Source organism: Corvus moneduloides, chromosome 27 (genome assembly GCF_009650955.1).
Source record: "Corvus moneduloides isolate bCorMon1 chromosome 27, bCorMon1.pri, whole genome shotgun sequence".
NCBI classification, from domain to species: domain Eukaryota; kingdom Metazoa; phylum Chordata; class Aves; order Passeriformes; family Corvidae; genus Corvus; species Corvus moneduloides.
Genome location: NC_045502.1, coordinates 4989207 through 5013757, shown reverse-complemented (window position 1 = coordinate 5013757; position 24551 = coordinate 4989207). Strand labels below are relative to the sequence as shown.

Below are 24551 nucleotides of genomic sequence, written 5' to 3'. Positions count from 1 at the left end.
TGTTCCGCCGCCTCGCCACCCCCTCCCCCCGCGGGCTGTTCCACCTCGCGCCCCCCCCTCCCCCCGCCGCAGCGCGCCGGGCCCAAGATGGCCGCCGTGTCAGTTTCGGGCTTCGCCGCCGTCCGGCCTTCACCTCCCGGGTCCCGGCGCTCGCGGGCCTCGGTAAGTAACGCTGGCGGAGCAGCGCCGCCTTGGGTGGTTGATGCCGAGGAAGTCGGGGACAGGCGGCTTGCGAGCTTCGTGGCCTGGGGAAGGGGAAGGCCCGTTGGGCGCTCCAGGCTCGCGGCCTGTTCCGGCCCCGCCGCCGCTCTGCGCCAGGCCCGGCCCTGCCGTCCGCTCCCGCGGCGCTCGCCAGGCCCACGCTTCGGGGAGGTGGCGGCCGCGGCACGGCGCGGGTGAGGCGGGCGGAGCGGCCGGGGGTCCGCGAGCTGAGGTCCGCTCAGTGTCTGGCGCAAGAGAGCGCGGCTGAGGCGGGTGCGGGCCCAGCCGTACCAGTGTGAGGAGCTGGCCGGGCTGCACTGCCCGTGTCCGGCAGGACGGAGAGCTGCGTGGGGCCCGGCTGCCTGCCGCGGCTGCGGCCTGCGCCCCGCTTTTCCCGATCTCGCCGGTGCGAGTCTCTGTGCTGAGGCAGTGCGCTCCTCCGGGCGCCGTGTGCGGGACCCGCCCGCGGTGGGGATGGGGACGAGCGGTAGCAGGTGCAGGGGTCGCTTGTCACGCAGAGAGCGAGCGAGCGAGTGACCCACCGGCACTGGGACCGTCCCGGTATCGCCCCGGCCTGGCCGGACGCTTACATAACGCTTTGCGCCGGAGCTCTGCTGGGGAAAGGGGAAGGAATCCTCCGGGCCTCGGGATCCAGGCGGGCAGGGGCACCGCGGGAGCGCATCTCTGCTTTGCGAGGAGGGCAGGTGTCGAGGACCATGTTTCCCTTTGCATCTGTTGTTCGCAGAATAAAAGAACTCTAGGCAAGCACCGCATCCTTTCTAGTTTAAGCAGTCGTTCAGAATCTTTCCAGTACAGGCTGTGTGGAACTCTGCTATTGAGTCTGATGTCTGTATGCAAACGTGTTCTGTGTTGATAAATTCTTTAGTACTTACTAGAGAGAACAGGATAACTGTGTTGTCGATTTAGTTTTGTCTAAAACTGCCCTTGAAGAAAATTGTTATTTCTTGCGATAAACAGTTTGCAGATGCTTCTCAGTTAGTGTACTAGTGTACTCCTGAAGTAGAACTTCAGCAGAGCAGACAGTTATCACACTCAGAAAAAGCTATTTTAAAGATAACTAACTAAGGCTCTGAAGTAGAGCCTCATACCCTTTCACCAGCACCTTTAATTAGCAGTGTCATAAGCATTCCTTTTATGCTGTGTATGGTCACCTGTTACTTTGTCCTCAAGTGTTTTCAGTGTGCCTCATCAATAATGAAAATTATGTTGTATTCTTTTTTCTATGGCCTCTAAAAGTAGAGCATTTAATTACAATCTCCAGCTGTGTTTCTTCACTTTTTTCCTTTATGGAACAACTGTCGTAGCTTTTCTTCACAGAAGGGAAACAGACCTATGATGACACTCCTGAAAACGCTCTGAAAGTTTCTTGCTGTTTGCTCAAGAGTCTTAGTTATTCCTATTTTCTATTGGAGTTTCAGGCAGTGTCTTCCATGTGTAAAAATTAAGAGCGCTGCTGCTATTTTAAGTTGTTTGTTGTGGTTTTCTTTTTTTCTCCAAATATTAATATACGTCGTGCCCAACAGTGATACAAAACCTGGTATAGAATGTATACCGACTAATGGATCAAAATGAAAAGGATGCTTTTCTCGAGGTTGCATGGAGTAATTTTAGTGCTAAAGTATACTTTTATTAGTAGTGAAGATAAAACCTGAAGTATTACTACAGTGTTTTGGAACTGTAGTGGCTTAAAACTCTGCTATGTGTTTAATGAATTAACATTGTTTGCTCTTTTCTTTTCTTTTCTTTTCTTTTCTTTTCTTTTCTTTTCTTTTCTTTTCTTTTCTTTTCTTTTCTTTTCTTTTCTTCATAACTGTTTTTTCTTAAATGTGTCTCTTGTTTTCTTCCAGGCCTAACATTAGAATTCTTTTGATTGTGAGACCAGAAGCTCAGGTGAGATAATGCTGAAATCTTTATACTTTAGTGGAAAAACCTTCTGTGAAGCTGTTATGGGATTTATTGGAAAGAGTATAGAGGTTTCTAATTGTTTTGTTTTCTTCTCTTCAGTGTGAAAACAAATAATGTTTGAGAAAGGAGGATTAATTCAGGACAGAAAACGTGTATGCTATGGTTAGCTGGTTCCCATCATTCGAGGATCTGTTTTCTCATCGTTTGAAACTCGTTCAGCATCAGGATAAAGGATAACGACTCTATGGATATACAGAATTCTTCACCATGGTAAAACTCGCCAACCCGCTGTATACAGAGTGGATTTTGGAGGCAATCAAAAAGGTAAAGAAGCAAAAACAGCGTCCTTCAGAGGAGAGGATATGCAATGCAGTGTCGTCTTCGCATGGTTTGGACCGCAAAACTGTTCTGGAACAGTTAGAGTTGAGTGTTAAAGATGGAACTATTTTAAAAGTCTCCAACAAGGGTCTCAACTCCTACAAGGATCCTGATAATCCTGGGAGAATAGCACTTCCGAAGCCTCGGAACCATGGCAAGTTGGATGGTAAACCAAATGTGGACTGGAATAAACTTATTAAACGGGCAATTGAGGGCTTGGCTGAGTCTAGTGGCTCATCCTTGAAGAACATCGAGCGCTTTCTGAAAGGTCAGAAAGATGTGTCTGCATTATTTGGGGGTAGCGCTGCCTCCATTTTTCACCAGCAATTACGATTAGCTGTCAAACGTGCTGTTGGCCATGGTAGGCTCCTTAAGGATGGACCTCTGTACCAACTCAACACTAAAGCAACCACTAATGCTGATGGGAAGGAGAGTTTTGAGTCTCTTTCCTGTCTCCCTCCAGTGTGTCTCCTTCCCCATGAAAAGGATAAGGTAAGACCCAGTTTTTGCATGGTCATTTTCTTGTGATTGATGGAATGTATCAATACAGAGTTGCAGTTTGAGGCCAGTGATCTTGCATCTGGTATGTTAGAAGTTATTAATGTGTATTTGGGATCCCATTGTATCCAATTTTGTAAGCATGAGAGGAAATGTAATGGATTGTAATTTGTACTTTGGACCAGAAAATTGCAGATGAGCTGCTGTGGGGAATTGACAATGCTTCTGTACAGTGGAACTGAATGTATGGTAACAGGCTTACTGTAGGTGTGTTAGCAAAACGTAGGAAGTAAGCCTTCTGTCTTGAAGGTGAGGTGGATTTGCAAAGCACACTTGAAATGATTTCTTTCACACTTTTATGTGACTGCCATTTCTTCTTTGTATTTGAGTTCAGGTAACATAGTGAAGGACTAATTAGCAATTGCCACCTAATGCTGTCTTAGAGGCTTTCTTCATAATGAGCAGACAACTTTTTGTCCCAGAACCACTTCGGTGTGAAATAGGAAGAAACCTGGTCCAGTGGAAGATGTTCCTATCTGTGGGAAGGGGGTTGGAACTGGATTATTTTTAACCCAAACCATTCTATGATCTGGAGATCATGGAAATGCTGGAAAGAGCACTCAGGGACTTCTGTACCCTTTATCCCCTCCCCTCCCCCCCATTGAAAATATGAGTTCTTGATAGAAACCGAAATATTTTTTCTGTTGCTTTCTCTTATTTTTTGTGGTTTTCCCCTCCTTTCTGCCATACTTCTGCATGCCTAAGGTCATTGATCCTCCACTCCAACCTCAAGATGAAGTTGTTGGGAGTGAAATTCATGCCCAGTCAGTATCTTTTTATTCTTTCTGTTACTGTGAATGCAGAGTTAAAACCAGAAGCTTGTCTTTGTTTATTGAAGATCAATTTGCCAGTGATTCGTATATTTGCGCTACTACTCTCTAGGACATCAAGAATGTGAAGTTACTCTTTTTTATCCTAAAGAGATAGATTTTTCAGCAGAATGGGAAATACTTGGTTGTTGTAAATATCCTGTTCAGGGATGAGTTCTTTGGATGTGTCCTGCTCATGGTTTTTGAAGTCAGCTTCACTCTCAGGTGAGAGATGCTTTAATGATCTATTAGGATTTGAAGACTTAAAACTGCTGTAGGAGTCTTCTTCCTAAAGAAACTAAAATCTGCACAGCTGCTTTATCACCAGTAAAGTTTCTCTGAAGTTCTAATTTAAGCGTGGGAGCTTTACTGTGGACACAGTACTTAATTTGTCAGTGTGTTGTGCTGTGGGCTGGCGTAACGTAGGAAGTATTACTATGCTGAAAATTCCAGCAGCTTCCTCTGTCCTTTTTTCAAGTGTTTTGTGTACAAATGTCTCCTATGTAAGTCTCCAACTTTATCTACAATGAAATCAATATAGCTGTAAAATGTTATGAAAACTGGATATAAACAAACCTGGCACATGAGGTGGCTGGATTGAGAGTGCTGGTAACAGTGGATAATATTAGCTGTGCATATTATTAACACAGTATGTTTCACAACCTAATCAGCCTTCTTGTAATGTGCTGAAACTCAGGAGCAGCTTGATATTCTTTGAGATGAATTGTTCCCTGCGCTTTTCTTAAAATGTTATGAATCAGAGTGGTGAATGGTAGTATGAGCTGCTACAAATACTGAATTTAGTCTGGGATTTGTTTTTTGTCCCCTCGGAAAAATATAAATTTTGCAAGGGATTTCTTCAATAAATTCTTCTGGTTCTTTTGTGTCTGTGTGTATCTGTGTTTAACCCTAGATTTCTGCTCTTCATGTACCATCTCTGTGCTGTGTAACTCAGGCCAAATTTCATACTGGTTTCTGAAGTAATCTTGAAGATACGATGTTAAAACATGTAGGTTCTGCCAGCATTAATTGACTGGCAAGTCAGTGGTAGCTCAAAGTTCCTGTTTTCTAGGATTTTTAAGACAGTTTATTTTTTGGTTTTGGTTTGGTTTTGGTTGGTTGTTTTTTCCGTGCAGACACTGCAATGACCTTCACTCTACTGCTTTCTGTTAAATCTCAACCAGTTTATGCAGGTGCAGGAGACATACTGTGCTGTAGTGATTTGCTTGACTTACGGGGTGCTTGAGAGTGGTGAGGGATTTTTTTTCTCTTCCTTTTTTTTTTCTTCAATGGAGTATACTTGGTACAAATTCTTTGGGAGTATTGTGACGATGTTTCCCTTGATTCTTAGAAGAGCACTGGCAGTAACATGAACAAAAAAGTTCAACCTCCCAAATCTGAGAAATCCTTATGAACTGTCTCATTTGCTGCTGTTAAGCTTCTGTCCTTACACTGTTTTGATCTTTAACATACATTTAAGAACTCTCCATTTATCATATGATCCAAATATATGAATCTTAAAGGAATAATATTTTTTCGTTTATTTAAATGTAGCATCCACACAGCTGCATTTAGTTACCTGTCTGATAGTGTTTTCACTTTGTTAGATGCCTGGAAGTGAACATTCAATTCTGGGTCTTTTACTGTGTGTTATAAAACTGAATACCTTGCAGGAGGTCTATAAAGCTGAGGCTCAAGTGTTTTAACCAAATTTAGCATAACGCAGCACCACAGAAGCTTTGTTTAGTAAATATTACTTGTTTTTTTCAGATCTTCTTTTTCATCTCGATGTTCTGTGAATACCAGATTATAGCGTTCAAGGGCAAAAATCCTGGCAAGTTGTCATGGTTTACTGGGTAGTAATGGTGTGCTGCTGACATTATGGTTTTCAAATCCCTAGCCTAAAAACGCTACTTGGATGAAAACAAGCAAACAGAAAAAAAATCCTGCTGATGGGCAGAGCTCACTGCTGAAAGTTGCTTATCTGATAGTGACAATGGCTGACAAAAGCAGAGTTGTCTTAAATTCGAGTTTCAAGCACCATGCATGCATAGGCTTTAGGGAAGTGGCCTTTCCTTTCTTTGCAGTTATTTTAGAAGCTAAAATACCGTAACAGTAGTTTCTGTAGCAAACCCCTGATTAAATATGCATGAAAGATTTTTTTAAAGTATGATGATGCCTTCTGTTTCCTTCTGCGTAGTTGCTGCACTTGCAGACTGAAACAGGAATTTTACTTTTTGAAGTTTGTGGGTTTTTTTTCTTGATGAAAAATTGTTGTTTTCTAGTATTGGTTCATAGGAACAGTTTCATTTCTTGAAACTTCTTACTAATTTTTATTTTTTTAAATGCTTTTTTCTGAGGCAGGCGAAAAATTTCTTTGGTGCTGCTTTGGAAACTATGACTTACCCTTAAATGAATGTCATGTATCTTTAGATAGATAGGGGCAAAATTTTTTTTTTCAGCGAAACAGAATCATCAGTGTTCCTGTTTTAACATATGCTGGCTGTTGAGATGTCTTTGGGAATAGAAAGGCTTGACATGAGTATTCAGAAAGAAAAAGGTGCAAGTATCTCGATGAAAGTTTTTAGGGTCTTTCACCACCACTCGATTAAATTTTTAGCTTGGGGATTCATGGTGGTGTGTTGTTTGGTTGATTTTTTGTTTGTTCTGATTGTGGCAAGTGCTGTAGAGATGATTTAGGAAGTTAATATTATTCACACTGACACAACGCATCTCTGGCCAGAGGTTGCCACAGCCATTGCAAAGAAAAAAAAAGCTGGGGGTTGTCTTCCTGAACAGTTCCTGAAAGTGGATACAGCACCGTTTATTTATATGGCTATAGTGCCTAGTAGTTCAAGTGATACTGTATTGGCAATGTACAAAAGTGTAACTGAACAGCATCTCTTTTTAAAATTTTTGGTACTTAGTGTGAAAAAAGGCAATACTCATGAGATAATGAGCACAAGGTAATACTATTAGGTAATAAATAAAGGTCATGGTATATTAGCTACATGCTGAAAATTTTAATCATGTCTTTTAGTCACTACAAAACTAATGGTTTTGAGGTTATAGAAGAATTATGACTGTGTATTATGACAGTCTTTTCTGCAGGGTATATCTTCCTTTGGGATCATTTAGCATGATTTTAAAATTTAGTAGTACAGTGGTCAAACTAGAAGAAGAAACTCAGCCACAGCTTGAATACTAGCTTTAGTGAAAAACTAATGAATATGTGGGAGATACAAATGTAGTACTTGAATAAAACTTAAGGCAAACTGTTACCTTATTAATGCAGTAGCTTTTGATAAATGCTGCAGCTGCTACTCCAAAATGCTAAAATACGTTATCTCACTACCTGCATGTTCTATTTATCAAAAATAGTAGTAAAATATCTAACAAATGAAAATTAAATTTACCATTTGCATGCATGACTTTTGCAACATGGCTGCAGTTAATAAAGACTATTGTCATCAGACAGCAAAATGCCATGCATCCTCTCTCTCATTCCCCCCCCAGAGTGGGATGGGGGAGAGAATTGGAAGAAAAAAAAAAGTAAAATTCATGGGTCGAAATAAAGACAGTTTAATAAGACAGAAAATAAAGGGGAAATAATAACAGCTATGGTAAAATAATTAAAATATACAAAACAAGTGATGCACAAAGCAGTTGCTCACCACCTGCCAACTGATGGCCTGACAGTCCCCGAGCAGCAGCCCCCAGACAGCTTCTCCCCAGTTTATGTACTGAGCATGACACCATATGGTCTAGAATATCTCTTTGGACAGGCTGGGTCAGCTGTCCCGGCTGTGTCCCATGCCAGCATCCTGTGCCTGCCAGCCTCCTCACTGTGGGTGGGGTGAGAAGCTAAAAAGTCCTTGACTTGGTGTAAGTCCTACTCGGCAACAACTGAAACATCAGTGAGTTATCCAAAGTATTCTCATCCTACAAAACACAACACCATACCAGCTACTATGAGAAGAATTAACACTATCCCAGCCAAAACCAGCACAACCGTTAAATAGTTATTATAGAATTACTACAATGCAAAAATTACTGCACTCCTATGAGACTACTACAACACAGTAATATTTAATAACGTTTAAGAGCAAAGAGCTCTTTCCTGGTACACCGTCGTGAGGAACTTAGGCTGTAGTAAGTTGCAGGTCTTAAGGCTGGATGCCTTAAAGATAGCTTGCTCTGCTTTTGTTTTGTTGACACTTGTTACAGAACACAGGTTAAAAGGCTGTAAGAATTTCTGTAAAATCATTATTATTGAAAAAACCCAACAATAACGTATCAACTCACTGAAAGAGAAGTGGAAATAATTGCTATATGTGTTGGAAGTTTCCAGAGCATCTGAAATTTGATCTCAGGACAACAGTAGGACTGTTTCTTCCTCAATTAGAAGGAAAATACAGGTGATATTATTTGAGCTCCATTTGCACTGTCCTTGAAACTGTCTTTTATGTCAGTTAAAACTGTCTGTGGCTGTAGCAACCTTTAAGTAAGTATCTTAGTATTATCCTGCAGTTCAGGTGAGGGTATAAAGCCAAAATGGAAGTGCTTCCTGAAAAAAAAATAAGAGGAACTTCTGTGGCTGAAAAGTAGGGGTAATATTTAACACAGATTCCCTGTGCTGCTGTCTTGCATGTTCCTTAAGGTGTGTCTGTTTCCTAGTTTTGTGTTGCTATTTACATCTGTAGGTACTTATCAATCACTTTAACTCCGGGCTGTTATACATGCAGCATCCTTCAGGCCTTCCCTCTTGCCAGTAGTAGTTCTAGATCCCAGTGTGCACTCGTAAACTCACGTGAAGCAAAACTTCTTGTGTCTTTCTAGAAAGTTTGTATGCTTTGAGGGCATCATAGTTGTTTTGAAGGCCTTTAAGCATACGATAACTATTGCTATATTGTGCCTGTTTTAATAATTGTTAATTCCATGTCTTAAATGAAAGAACTGTGCAATTACTGGTACAGAAGTTATTTGTGGATTGATTTGTGTGGGGCGGAGTACATAAATGATCTGCAACCAGAACACTGTAATTATATATTGAGAGCTCACCCATCTCTCCAAGGGCGTTCTTCAAGCTCGGGCTCCCAGCTGGAGGAAGATTAGGATTCACTCTCTTCCAGCTGCTTCTGGGGAAGAGAAGTCTGTAGTTCTGTCTAAAAAACACCTTGTGGTTGATAACAGATGGCCTCCATCTGTACACTGTGTAACCCTGGAAACCCAAGTGCTAAAAAATTACTTTGAACTTTATTCACTCGATTAGTGAACAGGTGAAGTAGCTCTTAGTAATTGAGCAAATGTAAGCAGGTCCTAAATGTTATTGCCATGGGCACCTGTGAATGGATGCGATGAGCTGATGCATTTAGCGTGGAATGGGGCTGAATGGTACCAAGAGTGGCTCTGGCAGTGTCTGGAGTCATGGCAACTTAGAGGCAAAGCTTGTCACTGTGGGAAGACATCAGATGCTGTGATGAGTACCTGTGTCAATGGATACTGCTGTGGAGGAAGTCTTTTTAACAGTGTTCTCTGACACAATTTCAGCAGAAGCTGAGTATAGGATAACAGATTAAAACGGAGGAGACTAGTCCAATACGGTGGCTGGATCCCTGTTGTCAGTCCTTTCTGTCCGGTAGATTATTGACAGATATGGAATGACATCTCTCTGAAGTTTGGTTAATAAAGGAATTGTATTTACTACAGAGCTTTAAAGGCTAGTCAGACAGGGAGGAGAGTGGATGATGGAGAATGTTGATAAAGAAACAACAGTTTGATTCCAGTGTTGGCTTTGTTATACAGGAAGGGAAGAAACAGCAGAGAGAATGAGACAGGTCATTCTGTCCCTGCTTTTCTCCTAGTTTCCCAGCAATTTCATCTCAAGTTGTAATGGTGGTGGAAAAAACAGTTAAAAAGCAATAGTTATTAAATGAAGTACTGCCATTGTAGTTGAAAAATAGGTTCCATGTTCTTAAAATTTTAAATTCAAACATTCAGTCAACAAAATCTGGTGAACAAACACTATGTGTGACAGACTGCTGAGTCCTTCAGTCTTTGTGAAGTAGGTGGGTATTTACTTGTTCAAGGATTTCAAACTGCATTTATCCTAGTGAGTTAAGTCATGTTGGCCTCTAGTTCACCTGTTTAGGTTTCCTTTGTATTTCGTGTGTAAATCTGACTTAATTTTTCTGTCCTCGCCAGTATTTTTCTGACTGTATGAGCACCTTTCCTTTGAGCAGCTACTAATACTGCTTCTGGCATTGGATGAGAAGTTGTAACTTACTGCTTGTTTCATTGTTCAAGAATCTGGCAGTCTCCCCATTGTTACTGCTATTGTGGTAAATCTGGACTTGTAGTGAGATGGAAAAGAAAGGAGGGAGAAGGGTGTCCAAGAAGAATGACTCTTGAGTAGGAAACAGAATCCCATTTGTAATATATTTGCTTGTTTTGAGGTACTTTTGAAAGTCAGTTAACCAGTCTGTGGACTTATTCATGAACAACTTCTGGTTTGAAAATACAGAATCTTCCAAACGTGTTTCTGTGAAGACTTACGAATTACTAAAACTTTTAATTACCAGTACCTCTATTAGTTCACTGTATTTCAGAAAACTGAATAGAACAAATTATGGGTCTTGGTACAAAGTTAAATGCCTGCACAAGTGCTATTAAAAATATGAGACTGGACCCCTTCATTTCCTAGAATCTTTGCTCGTTTTTGAACCTTTAGCAGTAAGCTGAGTCACCATTCTATCTCCACTTATCAGTGTGTAAAATGAAAATTTTGTCAAAACTAAAGGTGTTCTGAATTATAAAAGAAGTTACCAGTTCTACGCATTTCTCCCCATTTCTGTTGAACTGTCCCATCTAATCTTAAAAGTCCAGAAAAACTGGTGTCAGATACAGCCTTTAGATGAGTGTTTGTATAGGTTTGACGTAATTTAGAATTCATGAACAGTATACAGCTTCTCCCAGGCATTAGGTTTCTCCTCAGTCTTTGAGACTCAGTTCTGGATATTTAGTAATGAGCGTTCTGATTGTAGTGTTGGATCTCTGAACTTGTCTGGACTAACAGTGAATTTCTTGAAGGTGTGCATGGAAGGAAAGAAAGTAATTCTGCTGCTGAGCATTGCAATGACTGAGCTTCAGAAGCTGCTAATCATTAAGCTGCATGCAAAATATTTAGTGCAATCTCAGGAACAAGTAGATGCACTTGCTTTGTGCTGCCACCAATTGTTTTTTTTTTCTTCAAAATATGCAACCATGAAATGTTCTGACTGACTTCACTTGGCTTTGCAAATTCAAGATACCTTTGTATGGGTGGTCTCTCAGCAACAGACCTGTTTGGAAAAGCTTTTATCTGCATGTGTTTGGGGTTTTGCCACACTTGCTGTATAAGGCTGCCCAGGTGAGAATGGTCTGTGTCTCTGCAGACAGTGCAGGGAGAGAGAATAGCGTGGAATGACTATGGGTCAAGAACATGGGACTTGGGTAAATCTTACTGTCAAGAGTTTATACTGAGCAGTGAATCTTGATAGTGAAGACTTATGTGTAGAATGCTTCTTTTGTTCTCTTCATTTTGTGCTCAAAGTGGTGAAGTTTCAAAAACTAAGTAGGATTTGGTTTCATAGTTGAACTTGTTGCGGGTATCCTGGGTAAACTACAAGTAGCAGCCTTGAATCAGGTAGAGATCTGTAATGTGCATGAAATGCTCATTGACAGTTCCTTTTGTGTCTTCTCTGGTATCATGTTTATGTGGGGCCCTGCATTCTGTTAAATACTTTTTTACATTTTCTAACGGAAGTCTTTTCCATTCTTACAGGGATGCTGCTAATCTTGAAGTAAAGCAGTGTACAATATTTAAAGATAGAATAATTACCTATACGCATAGACATTACTTAGATGTTAACAAAAATCTCATCCCCAAAGTAACTTTGTTTCTAGAAATCAAAGTCAATGTTGAAGTTCCTTACTTTTTGTGATAATCAAAGTATTGTGGAATGCGAGGTTTTTTTCAGTGAGAGGAATTAAGATTTTAGCTTGCTCTTGATTCGAGGGGTGTGTCTTCCTTTAGCAGCTGTGGAAGTCTGTGACTTCTTAGAAATATCTTTTGATCTCAAATAGAGTAAAATAATCTGTCACTCCCAAGACAGCATCCTATATTTTCTTGAAAATTATGAGGCTGGAACAAAATGTAGGTGAGAGCTCACAGGATATAACTTTGGGTAAAGAAAACTTCAGTAACTTGAACTGCTAGGTTCCTGAATCAATGGCAAGTGAAGGGAGTTTATACTGCAGAGAAAGAAATTGGAGCCTCTCTTTCCCCTCACCACCCTGAGTTTGCAGTCAGGAAGTCTTGGCATGTGATTCTGATTGTGACTAACAAATCTTGAGTCCTTTTAATCCTCTGATTAGAGGACTTGTTAGTTCTGGGACTAACAATTGACTGTCTAAGCATTTCCCGTTGACATTCTGTGAAGTTTTTACCTTGTGCATGTCTGATAGTAAGATAATTTCTTCGGTTTGAATGCCAGCCCCAGATAATACTCACCTTGCTTTTTTGCATTGGTTTCCAGATGTCAATAATCACTGCATAAAATTCAGCCTGTAGATACCTCACTAATATCCAAGCTATTGGCCTTTGCACTTGACTCTACTCTTGCAGCAGCATTTCAGATTTTCTCTCCGTTGTATTAGTCCTTCCTCAAACGGCAGCACCTATTTTAAATGTCCTTTAATTTTTCTATTTAAATGACCCTATATGTTTCTCTTAAGAAGAGGTATGTATTTCATGCTTGTTCCTTTCTTCTGTATGCTATTTTATCTTTTCTCCCTTATATTTGTTTTAATGTTGTCTCATGTTTTAGGCCATCATTTTGCCATATAAATATGCTTCTTCCTTTCAAGTGAGATTCAACAAGTGAATTGGAGACAATATCCATTTACAGAGACAAACACACATACGTGTGTTATGGTAATAGCTTTTCTTGGGTGTATTTAAATATATTTAGCATTGTTTTCTTGAGTAAAAACAGTATTTTAAGAGATTTCTGTTTTTACTCTAAGTTGCTTCATACTTTTTCTTCACCATACTGTCGGAAGGGAACATTGAGTTGAGATGTGGTAACTTATATAGAAGAAGGGTTAGTTATTAGTCATTGCTGCTACAAGTTGATATTATTGAATAGTATTTTCTAAATTCTGCAGTTTTCTCTATATAAAGCAAAAAAGTCCACACAATTTGTAAAATTACTTTGACAATATGAAATTCATTGGCTCTGATTTTGAGGCATGGAACTGAAGCAGTTTTCCTCTCCAGCCACTGATCCAAAAGGCATGGAATCCAGCCTTTGTGATGCCCTGCTCACTGAAACATGTTTCCTCATGTTTAAAATATTTTTTTTGTGTGTGGTGTAGGTTGTACTTTCCCTCTGTCTTTTCTGGTTCATCTGCTCTTGCCAGGAGCTTCAGCTTTTGAGGGAGACTTTTGTGACAGAATGGGCTATTTGAAATGAGGAGTAATGATTTGTCACTTGCTCAGAAATAGACGCACAAAAAAGCATTACCTAGTGTGAATTCTCGGAAGCCATCTACCATTGCTCCTAGGAGGCTTCACATTCGAGGGATCTTAAAGAGCAAAGCAAAAAAAAGTTGGTGTGAGCGTATGTGTTTCTTTTATGCTGGTTTAAATTCTATACCCACTCGATTCCAACCACAGCCACTATGACTACCGGAAGGGTATATGTGATGATGAGACTAAGACAGTCATGGTATCTAGTGAGCCCCAGATGGTATTAAAATGTCTGTAAAGTGCTTTAACATTACTGACAAGTGACCATTGTGACACCGTGGCCTGCAGACTTGGCTGTGAGTTCTGAGGCGTTTCCTAACCTCACTTTTCCTAAATTAAGAAGACTACAAAGCAGATGGGTTGGCCAAAACTGAGATTGTAGAATTACTACACACACACACTTTTTCCATAGGCACTTCTCTGTAGTCGCCTTTAGGAGAGCGTACAGTCTGTGAATCTTTAAGGCACATTTGGTTTCTAGAAACCCTTTGTATAGTAACAACATGTGCTGAGAGGCTGGCAGGCTGTAAGACACTGTCAGCCCCGATTTGTTCTGGCTCCCTCCCTCACTGAATCTGGTGACATCACACAGATAGATGTGCTTGTGAGCAAAACAGCAGAAGGAGTTGAATGTCTGCCAAAAATTTGCAGTATGAAACGGAGCTGCCTGCTTCCAGTCTTGTTTTCACGAATCTTTCATTGTGTGCTTGCATTTTTCACTTGCCAGGATGTTCTTTGCGGAACAAACACAGCAGCAGTGAAATCTCTCCATGCTTAGCATAACAGTCTCACACAGAGGCTTTGGAGGAGTAGCCTGATCCCTACGTTCAAAATTGTTCCAATTTAATGAATTATTCTAAAACATTTTGAATTCTAGTAGAGCCTTCCCCTAAACTGTAGATGTTTTGGGTTTTTTTTTAAAAGTGATAAAGTGTTTGCTTGCAGCTTGCCAGGGGTGGTAAATAGAGGAAACACTGAAGCTGTGGAGGATAGTCTTTCATCTGGCTCTTCCAAACCTAGACAGTGTTTACATCTGGGCATCCAAATTTGAAGGACTGTAGGGATGAACAGGGTATGCACAAATACTGGCTCGAACAGATAAGAAAGACTATCTTAGGCTGTTGACTGTCTGTAAAACTCTATTTGATGAAATAAATTGCTCGTGAACTTCCTGCAGAGGATATGTGAAATAATCTTATTTCTCCCCTGAAAAGTTGCATGAATGTTGCAGCTTTCCTTTCAAAAGGCAGAAAGTAAAAGTAGTTCCTGAAATCTTGAATCCAGAGAAATTAAAGCACTGACTGACCCTTCCTACACAGGGTTTTTTTCCCCAGTAAACCTCTTACTGACTGGAAGCAGCTAACTGTCTGGCACCTAGAGTCCAGTCATGAACAAAAAGAGAACAATTTGTGTACAGAAGATTCCTCTCTGTTAAAAGAGGATGGGGAATCCCTGCATAGCTGATTTCAGCTGATGTTGCTGGGGTGACTATGGCTGGAAAGATACTGCCTGTGGGCAGTGAAGATGCTAGCTTCCCCTTCCCATTTGGATATTAATGATTAGTATGCTTGGCATAACTATCTACAGTGTGTCTTGTTTTCTCTGTTTCTCAAAAGGAGCAGAAACTGCAATCCTTCAATTAACTAATCCTGTGAACGTATTCCAAACTGAAGTAGTTTGATGGGCAGGTGATTTCATACTAGTTTATACTTCAGCATCATTTGGGATTTCCCCAAAGGCTAATATAAATACTTGTGTTCTAAATGAGGAATGTCAGGCTTTCTTTCCTGTTGTGTGGCTTAATTTTGAAACAGCAGATTTCCTAAGGTGTTCAGATTGTTTCCATCTAGTGGGTGCTTTAAGGACCACATCTCAGACTGAAAGTGTACCGTGTGTGCTCTGTCTGTACACTGAGCAAAAGGTAGAGATTTCAAATTTTCAGTTTCTGTGTTACAGTAATGTAAACAAATTGATATTTGATTTATTTACTGATTCCTGCAAGAAGCTATTCTGGATACAGCTTTTGCTTTGGCTTAGGCAGAGTAAAGGTGCTTGAAGTTTTTCTGGTACGGGCTTCCATGCAATAATTAACAGTACACACATATGTACCTGCAGAATAGATTCTGAAAAGGTATGTGTGAAATCACTAACTGTAACTTGATACAGCTATACAAAGAATGTTTCTCAGAACTTGCCGTAATCTAATGTTATTCCCATTTCCAGTGTTTTAAATGTGGTTTCAGCATATTTTTATTGTACTTTTAAATTAAATTTTGTGTACATCTTTTCTCTGGAAACTATAAATCACAGGATTTAAATGCAGAAGTGGATTAGAAATAATTTGCTAGATCATGAAATCCAGTACTTAATGTTAAATTAGGCCATCCTTTCACTCTTATTAGTTGACTGAGTACCACTTTAAAACAATTATTGCAGTTGCTACATCTTAGATGAGGCTGTTGTAGAGTGTCAGTCCTTAAGTTTAAAAATGTACTGCTTATTTCTGGCCAAATGTATTGTTGGCTAGTTCATATCTATTGGTTACTTTGCTAGTGCTGTGCCTCATATTAAAAGCATATTTTTCGCTACACAATGTTTAACTCCCCCCATAACTTTTTCACAGAGAGCACACCTTTTTATCTGCTTGTGATTGCTAAATAGCATACTCACATAATTTTTTGCAGGAAGATTTTTATTTTCGTTTTTCATAACAGTGTTAACAGTTGTACAGATTTTGTTCTTTGGAGTATTAACTTCTATTCAGTCAGTGCTGTATTGAATGTGAGAACCAAGTAAAATCTTTGAGACATGATGTGTATTACATCACATTTATGTGATATATATAAACGTCTGTGTCATTTTGTGTATTACAGTTTGCTCCCTTGAGATACCCAGTGCTCTTACTCTCTGTTCTCCTCACAGCCGGTTGCTGAACCAATTCCAATTTGCAGTTTCTGCCTTGGTACAAAAGAGCAAAATCGGGAGAAGAAACCTGAAGAGCTCATCTCTTGTGCTGACTGTGGCAACAGTGGTAGGTGACCATTTACAGGGCTGCTGGTACTGTCCCTTCCCTTGAGACAGAAGAGCCCACACACTGCCTGGTGCTGCCCAATGCACAGAGGGAGTATGCATCTAGTAAGAATCTTACCACTTAAGACAGAGAAGTCTGGTGTAGTCACTCCTGCTGACCCAGACGTGAGGAATATGCTTCTGTGGCATACAGTACAGCTAGTTCATACAATACAACTGAATCTTAGGCTCCCAGAGGGGAGACAGCTAAGTTAACCTAGCACAAATAATTCATTTGGCTCCTGGAAGGTTTTTTTTTAAAATGTGGCAATGAAGACCAGTTTCACCATGTTTCTCAATTCAATTATGAAGAATTACCTTTGTGTTCTTTTGTATGTGGGCCTGCCATTTGCTATCTAGGGTACTGGTTTGTGTTATAAGTAGGTAAGAATAGAAGCACCTAAAAATAGGAGTATCTGGACAACCAAAATTCTGCATGGTAATACATAATTGATAAAGTTGTCTCTCTGTGAGCTATCTATGACCATCAACAGAAGTATAATGATTTTACCAGTAAAGTGTTCTCCTTTTTCTCCAGGTCATCCGTCCTGTTTGAAGTTCTCTCCAGAGCTGACAGTTCGAGTGAAAGCCTTGCGGTGGCAGTGTATTGAATGCAAAACGTGCAGCTCCTGTAGAGATCAAGGGAAAAATGCTGTGAGTATAGTGGAGTATGGATTGAATGAAGATGATGCCAGTTTGTTGGCTGTTACGTTAAACTACAAAATAAAATTATTTTAGAGACAAATATCTCTAGATTTTATTTTAGTCTGGTAGTCTTTCTGAGACCTGCGAAATACCTTGAATTGTTCGTAGTGTAAAATTATGTGCCTGTCCTCTGAAATTAATGGAGGGCTTGATGCTGATGCACATATAAAGAGAGATTATGTGTCTTCAACAGGATAACATGCTATTTTGTGACTCCTGTGACCGTGGCTTTCACATGGAATGCTGTGATCCTCCTCTTACCAGGATGCCAAAAGGTGAGGACTTTGTGGTGAAAAGGATAATTTAAGATGGTGTTGGAAGAGATCAGTGGGCAGGCAGAGCTTCCACTTATTTGGTCCTCTTTTAGCTACATATAGCTCATTTTTGTATGGAATTATCTTTCAAGTATTAGAAACCAAAGAAGGTTCAGAACTTCACATCCAGGTTTTTCACTGTCTCCTGTTCCCTGTACATTACTCTCTGTGAAGGGTTTTGAAAAAAAATTCTTGATGTTTGAAGGAATAGAAGTGATCCCTACAGATTAAGATGATCAGCTTTCATTTGCATGAATAGCCTTGTACAAAAGAAAGAGATAACATCTATGTTTTTGAAGTGATATCCATTTGGACAGTAGAGTATTCTGGACAAGTGAACTTCTCTTTCCAATCAGAAAGCAGATTATGTATGGAAGATTCTTCCTTGGTAGTTAGAAGAAAACTTTTGTGTGTAAGATAGTTGGAAGTAGTATAGAAGTGAGCAGATAATGGGATAATTAACCATTAAATCAAGGTTTTCTGATGATATGCTGCCGATTAAGGAGACTTCCTTTGGGTTTGTAACTCTGTGGGGGCTGGGGAGTATTAACAGGACTTGAGTTCAGATTGTTGAAGCATGCACATAATTCTTCTTGCACGTATATGTGATAATCAGTGCCTTTGGTACTGTTCCTACCCTTAATCTCAGAAGGCCTGTGGACTGTATTTCTCCCTTTTGTCCTATATAGATGTCTCTTGCATTCGGTGATGGGGACTTGTGTCTTATAGGTATGTGGATATGTCAAATATGTCGACCACGGAAGAAAGGAAGAAAACTTTTACAGAAGAAGGCAGCACAGATAAAAAGACGCTATGCTAACCCAATAGGACGTCCCAAAAACAGGTTAAAGAATCAAAATACAGCGTAAGTCTCTATAAGGAAAAGGAAGATGTGAGATTCCGTAGGACAGTGGGTATTTCTGAAGTCTCTTGTCTACTTCGTGAGAATTTTTCTTTTACAATTAAGAGCTGTTCATTATTCTTTACTACAAATTTCCTGAAAAGGGCTGTGAAAGACTAGAAGTAACCTTAGTGCTTCTTTTGGCCAAGATTTTTGACTCTTTGTAGTAATTTACTGTTTATTTTTGAACTATTCCTTATAGTCAAATTCCTGAATTTTCCTGTTCATGTAATCTTTTTTGCTGGATGGCTCCTTCTTCCAGCATAATTGCCTTGCTTTACATTTCCCAAGAACCTTGTTTAAAGAAATTAAGTAATCACAAGAAAGCATATGAGATTGTTTGACGTGTATTTAAACTGACACTGCTGCCAGAAAATATTTGTCCGCTTTCTGCTTCCATTCCACGTGTTTCTACATTTGTGGAGAACTCCATTGTGCTGAGACAGATTGTGTTGCTGCAGCCTTGTCATGGTTGTTGTGGGGCAACTATCTAGTTGTCAGGGAATTGGATTTGGCTGGGCAGGAATTCTTTGGAGAACTGTTCAGCCAAAGCAATTTCCTTGAATTAAGATTGCTGTACAGTGCTGTTTGTGATGCAGCACTATGGACTCTTCAGGATGCAAAACAGTGAAGGAGCATGTCACAAGAACTTCTGTTTTGGATATCAAATCAGCTTAAAAAAACAGTGGAACCACCACTTGATTCTAACCAATAGCACCAGAGGATGTTCTGGAAAACAACCTTACAAAATTTAATGCTTCTAAAAACAGAGGGAGTGTCTGTATTAAACATGATATTTTCTTTCAGTCAGTACAATAACTTTGCATAGAAGAACTCTCAGTATAATTCAGAGGAACTAAAGGAAAACTAGCTATCTGCTTCTACTCTTTTGTCCCTTTTAACTATTATTTCATGATTGATTCACAGGTTTTTTTGCCTTTGTTCCATCATTTCACTTGCAAAATATATCAGAATAGTGCAAAGATCTATAGTTTGTCTTCTTGGGGAAAAGCTGCCTACTTCTATCCTCCATAGCTGAAAGGACTGTAGCTAAAAATAGTCAGTCAGTCTACGGCACTCCTTCTGAGAAGTTATCTCACAGAATCATAGGATCATTTAGGTTGGAAAAGACCTCTAAGATCATCGAGTCCAGTCATTAACCCAGCATCACTGTGTTCACCACTACCCATACCCCACATCCAGACACCTTTTGATACTTCCATCTCAACAGAGTTTTGGAATTTGCAGTCTTAAAGATGGCAGCTGGTTGGAGAGCAACGCTGTTTTCAGCTAAGGTGACCATCAGTGGTGTAGGTTCTTAGCTACTAGGTGCATCCTTCATGTATTAACATTCTGTGAAATTCCTACAACAATTTCCTATCAGTACGAGAACTATGGCAAATGACAAGTGTAAATGTTTAAGGATTGCGTAAATTGAAGCCTTCTGTGCAATGTATTCATTTTGGTTACTGATTTTAAAATTTACTGTTGTTAAATTTGGTGAAAATCTATTGTTTATACTCAAATTAGTTTGACATAATGTTCAATGTAGAGAAAAATAGTGCAGTACTTCTACTGAGATGTTTAAATCCTGGCTCCTCTAGGGTACGCAGACTCTTGATGACTCCTGTATTATTAAATTCTTCAGCTCACGTTCTGTGTGGCTGATAAATATGTTAGAGAAGATGGTAGACCACCTTACCACATCTTCTGACCGTATCTTTCCCCTTCTCATCTTTTAGATCAAAAGGTCCTTTCAGCAAAGTTCGCACTGGTCCTGGTCGGGGTCGGAAGCGTAAGATCGCTCTGTCCAGCCAGTCAGCATCATCAGAAGGAGGATACCTGGAGCAGGCAGATGTCTTGGACTTCTGCAGAGATGGCAGCAACACCTTGAAGTTTAACAAGAAAACCAAAGGGCTTATAGATGGCCTTACTAAATTCTTCACTCCCTCCCCTGATGGACGAAAAGCTCGAGGAGAAGTGGTAGACTATTCTCAGCAGTATAGGATCAGGAAAAAGGGTACCAGGAAATCTAGCACTTCAGAATGGCCCACAGGTAAAGATCTTTCACCCTGCCAATGTAAGTATCCTGTATACCAAGCAAGTGTTCAAAGGCTAGGATGTTGAAGTGACTGGAATTGTTAGAGGCTGGAAACTTTGAGCTGAAAGTTAACACTGAAATGCACTTACCTTTGGTGCATTGAGGTAGAGTACGAGCTGGAAAAAGGAAGTGATCCTAGAGACCTTAGCCTCTTTAGATATGATGGCAAGGTGTGATGAGGGGTTAAATGATTACGGTGAGGTAGAATGCCCATTGGTAAGGAGGTGCTTGCAGACAGCCCTAGGAAATGGGCTAAATAATGTCACATTGGAAAGAAATTACATAGGCAGCGGTTCATGAGAATTAAGAGCAGCAAGGTAGAAGTATGAAATGGAAAATAAATAACTAAAGCCAGTCGGATAGACCCATGAGTTTCCAATCTATGGATGCGTGCAAATGTTTCCTAATTTTCTCAGCCGTACAGGAGCCTGTTTGTGTGGCTTGGCATCTTCTTGCTGAAAACTATCCCTTCCCTTTAGAGTGCAGTTCTGCTTTCCTTGGTTTTTTTTGCTTTTCTAGCTTAAGATATTATCTATGACTGGACCTTTATTTAATTTCTGTATTCAGATATTTACAGTTTTGTTGAATGGTTCTGAGTTGTTCCTGAGCAGGCAGTGGAAAATATTCCACAATAAAATACTATATTTACAGCTTTAGAATAGTTATCTGCATTGACCTGGCTGGTGCTGGAAGAACAGCAACGTGACTTAATGCTTTGGGAGTGAGGTGAAGTGCATAGAGGGTTTTGTTGGATTTTTTGTTTGGGTTTCTTTGTTTGTTTTTGTTGAAGGGGTATTTCTAAGGTGATAAATGCAGGTGTCCTGGTTTTGGTTTTACCAGATATGGCATGTAAATAGTTGTGATCCTTGTTTGTGAAAAGCAGGCTTAGTGGTAAGCCATTGATGCCTTCATGGTACTATGACTATCTAGGTGGCGACATTTGGACCTGCTTAAATATAGGACAGTACTACTTACATGGTCCCAAATCTAGAACCTGTTCTTCCTTTGTGGTCCCAAATCTGAACAGAAAATCCCATCAAAAAAAATCTGGCACAGTGTGTGAATACAGCCAGATGTTGTTTGTCACTGCACTAAAAGCAAATACTCTTGTAAATGTAGGTGAAGACAATTTTCTCTCTCATTTACAGACAATCAGGATGGCTGGGATGGAAAACAAGAAACGGAGGAGCGTTTTTTTGGAAGCCAGGATGTGTTAAATGAAAAAGACATGGAGTTGTTTCGAGATATTCAGGAACAAGCGCTGCAGGTAAAGTTAAATTGTCAGTGTCTGGCAGTAAGTACCAAATCTGTGAAAGACATTTAAACAAATACAAAGCCACCACCCCAGCAACAAAATAACAACAAGAAATGCAGACTTCAGATGAGTCAGTCTGTCACAGAAGCTAATGTGCTTGGTTTCTGCTGCTTGAAAATTATGGACAACTGACCTCAAGAGAGCTGAAGGATAACATAAAAGGGAGTGTGAGTGGTTAAGGTGGCTAAAAAACCTTGAGGTCTGTGGCTTTAGTCCTGTCAGAACTGTTAAATAGCTGGTAAAACATGTGGACTGTGAAAACAATAAAATGTGGGATGGTTTGCTAGCAGCATGGGTCACATAGAGTCTCAGAGTAGTTAAAGCATTCTTTTTCTGGGTACTTTAACTCCTTATGGAGCAGGGTAGAGCATGTGTCTGTATACACATTGACAGATGTTTGCCAATAGAGGTTGCTGTTCCTTTTCATCTAGAGCTCCACAGATGTGGATGCCTAGGATTAGATCCTGAGGTGACTTTTGCCTATACCAGTCCCACTTAAGAAGCTTAGCAAGATACTAATTTGGAATGTTAACTTTTCAGTGTTAACTTTTTAAACTGTCCTGGGTACAGCTGTCTCATTCTGCTAGGATAAATTTGCATATAGGTAATTCACTGGTACTCGTCCCATTAGCTGCTGACCTCCAGCATGAAAAATTCTCATTTGTTAATAACTTCAGTCTGGGTGGTTCATATTATAATGCAAGGCAAGTGGGAATATTTAGATTTCTATAATTCTGTGAGTGACAGTCTTTTGAGATAAAATCTTCATGAGCTGAGAAAGCATTTGTTTTCTTTTAAAGTAGAGCATTTAGTATCCTTATTTTTAGTTGCTATAAAATATAGTTACTATCAGAGGGACAGGGGAAATAAAGGTTGTATAAGTAGTTTAAAAATACTCTATTTTCTATTTTTCTCTTCTTCTAATAAATGTGAGGTTTTTCCTTAATTCTTCAGCAGTTGTGATGATAAGCAGATAGCCACATCCTGAATATTGGTTTGGTAGCTGCTATGGTCACAGTAGTGCATCTAGTCTCAGAGCTGGGAAGACACTGATGTGTGATGTTAAATACTTGCATGTTCTAGTTTTTAACTTCAGGAGCAGTTTATATGTTTCTGTTCTTCACTACTGAAATAACAAGAAAGAAAATTACGATGAGATTCAAAAAAGATTGTATTAAACTTTGCTGTGTACTAATTTGCATTTGAAACTATGGCATGCAACACTGTGAATGGTAGTGGAGATACGTGGTATGATAATGTTTATTAATTCTTTCTTTTTGTGAATCATGTGGTTGCTTGAAGTGTGACTGGTACTGGTTTTTAGTGTCAGAGAGCAACATCTGCATCTTCCTAATTATCTGGGAGTTTGAGCAGAATGGACTGTGTAGATGAAAATGTTTTAATTTATTTAATCTTAGAAGTCTTTCACTTGAAAATTTATGAAAACTTGTTTTTTTTTTTACCCTTGCATAGAAAGTAGGGGTGACTGGGCCTCCTGATCCGCAAGTCCGCTGCCCTTCTGTTATCGAATTTGGCAAGTACGAAATCCAGACCTGGTACTCCTCCCCGTATCCACAGGAGTACTCGAGGTAGGACTCTTCTTTGTTCTTCTTTGGTGTTTATGGGAAAACTGTACTCGAGCAGGCATAGAAATCTGGTGGTTTCTACATTTTGGTGTCTGAAAGATTGTTCTGCTGTGCTGCACATATAGTTGCTTTGCTGTTCTCTTGCTTAAGAACTTTGCAAATTGTCTAAACTGCAAACTCTTTTAACTTTATTCAGAAAGAGGAATGACTTACAAGGGCTATAGCTAGAGGAAGAAAATTAAATGAAACTCTTTTTTCTGCCATTTAATAAGAACATGTGGTCTGTCATGAGGAATTACTCTAGCTGTACAAAGACATTCCTGCCCAAGCTAGGGTATATAAATGGAGTTAAATCACAAGAATTTTGGGAAACATGCATTCCAGTCGTTCATGTCAGTGTAGTATGTAAAACGGTTTTAAAGCAGATGGATAGGTGGTGATGTGACCCATCACTCAAGGGTATGTACATACAGCTGGGATGTCGGCTGTGATGATGAGGGAAAGAAAGGAATAGGAACTATTTATCTCATCCATCCTAGCATCATTAGTGCAAAACTGGGAGGGGTTACTGTTTTTTTCCTAGGATTTTAATCTATTTCTTCTGGCATAAGTTAATAATGTAAATGTAATTATGCAGGACATTAAGGGCTGTTTTTAAAAACGCGTTTGTTACAGAGTAAGTGTCATGACTTTAACTATGGTAAGGTGGTTTTGCCCTCATTAGCACATACACAAGGTCAGTGTGTATTGGGTTTGTTCTTACCAAGTTCTCTATCAACAGGAGTGAGGAATTTTGTATAAAAGTCTCTGCCTTCAGTCTCTGATCTTTCTCTGTCTTTGCTTACAGGCTACCGAAGTTGTACCTTTGTGAATTCTGTCTAAAATATATGAAAAGCAGGACTATTCTCCAACAGCATATGAAAAAATGTGGCTGGTTTCATCCTCCAGCCAATGAAATTTACAGAAAAAATAATATATCAGTCTTTGAGGTAAGTTAGAAAATGAAGCCGCTCACTTTTCTCTGTAAAATAGGGTCTTCAGCACCTAATCACATGATAAATTTTTCGTAGTCCTAAAAATCTTCATTCTTGAAACACTTAAGTTTCCAAGAGTGAAG

The 24551-nt window shown here is 39.8% G+C and overlaps 1 protein-coding gene across 2 annotated transcripts in view; it reads left to right on the top strand.

The window, feature by feature from the left end:
- Positions 1-73: 73 nt before the first annotated feature.
- Positions 74-24551, top strand: part of KAT6A (lysine acetyltransferase 6A) — a 39253-nt gene continuing 14775 nt past the window's right edge. The window contains exons 1-11 of one of the 2 annotated variants that reach the window (XM_032091862.1): positions 74-162; positions 2070-2112; positions 2227-2997; positions 16366-16474; positions 17051-17166; positions 17411-17492; positions 18261-18396; positions 20175-20488; positions 21682-21800; positions 23322-23437; positions 24282-24423. In XM_032091862.1, coding sequence (XP_031947753.1) covers positions 2395-2997; positions 16366-16474; positions 17051-17166; positions 17411-17492; positions 18261-18396; positions 20175-20488; positions 21682-21800; positions 23322-23437; positions 24282-24423 — 1737 coding nt within the window. In that variant the 5' untranslated portion in view covers positions 74-162; positions 2070-2112; positions 2227-2394. The remainder of the gene's footprint in view (positions 163-2069; positions 2113-2226; positions 2998-16365; positions 16475-17050; positions 17167-17410; positions 17493-18260; positions 18397-20174; positions 20489-21681; positions 21801-23321; positions 23438-24281; positions 24424-24551) is intronic. The other variant, XM_032091864.1, reaches the window with a different exon arrangement.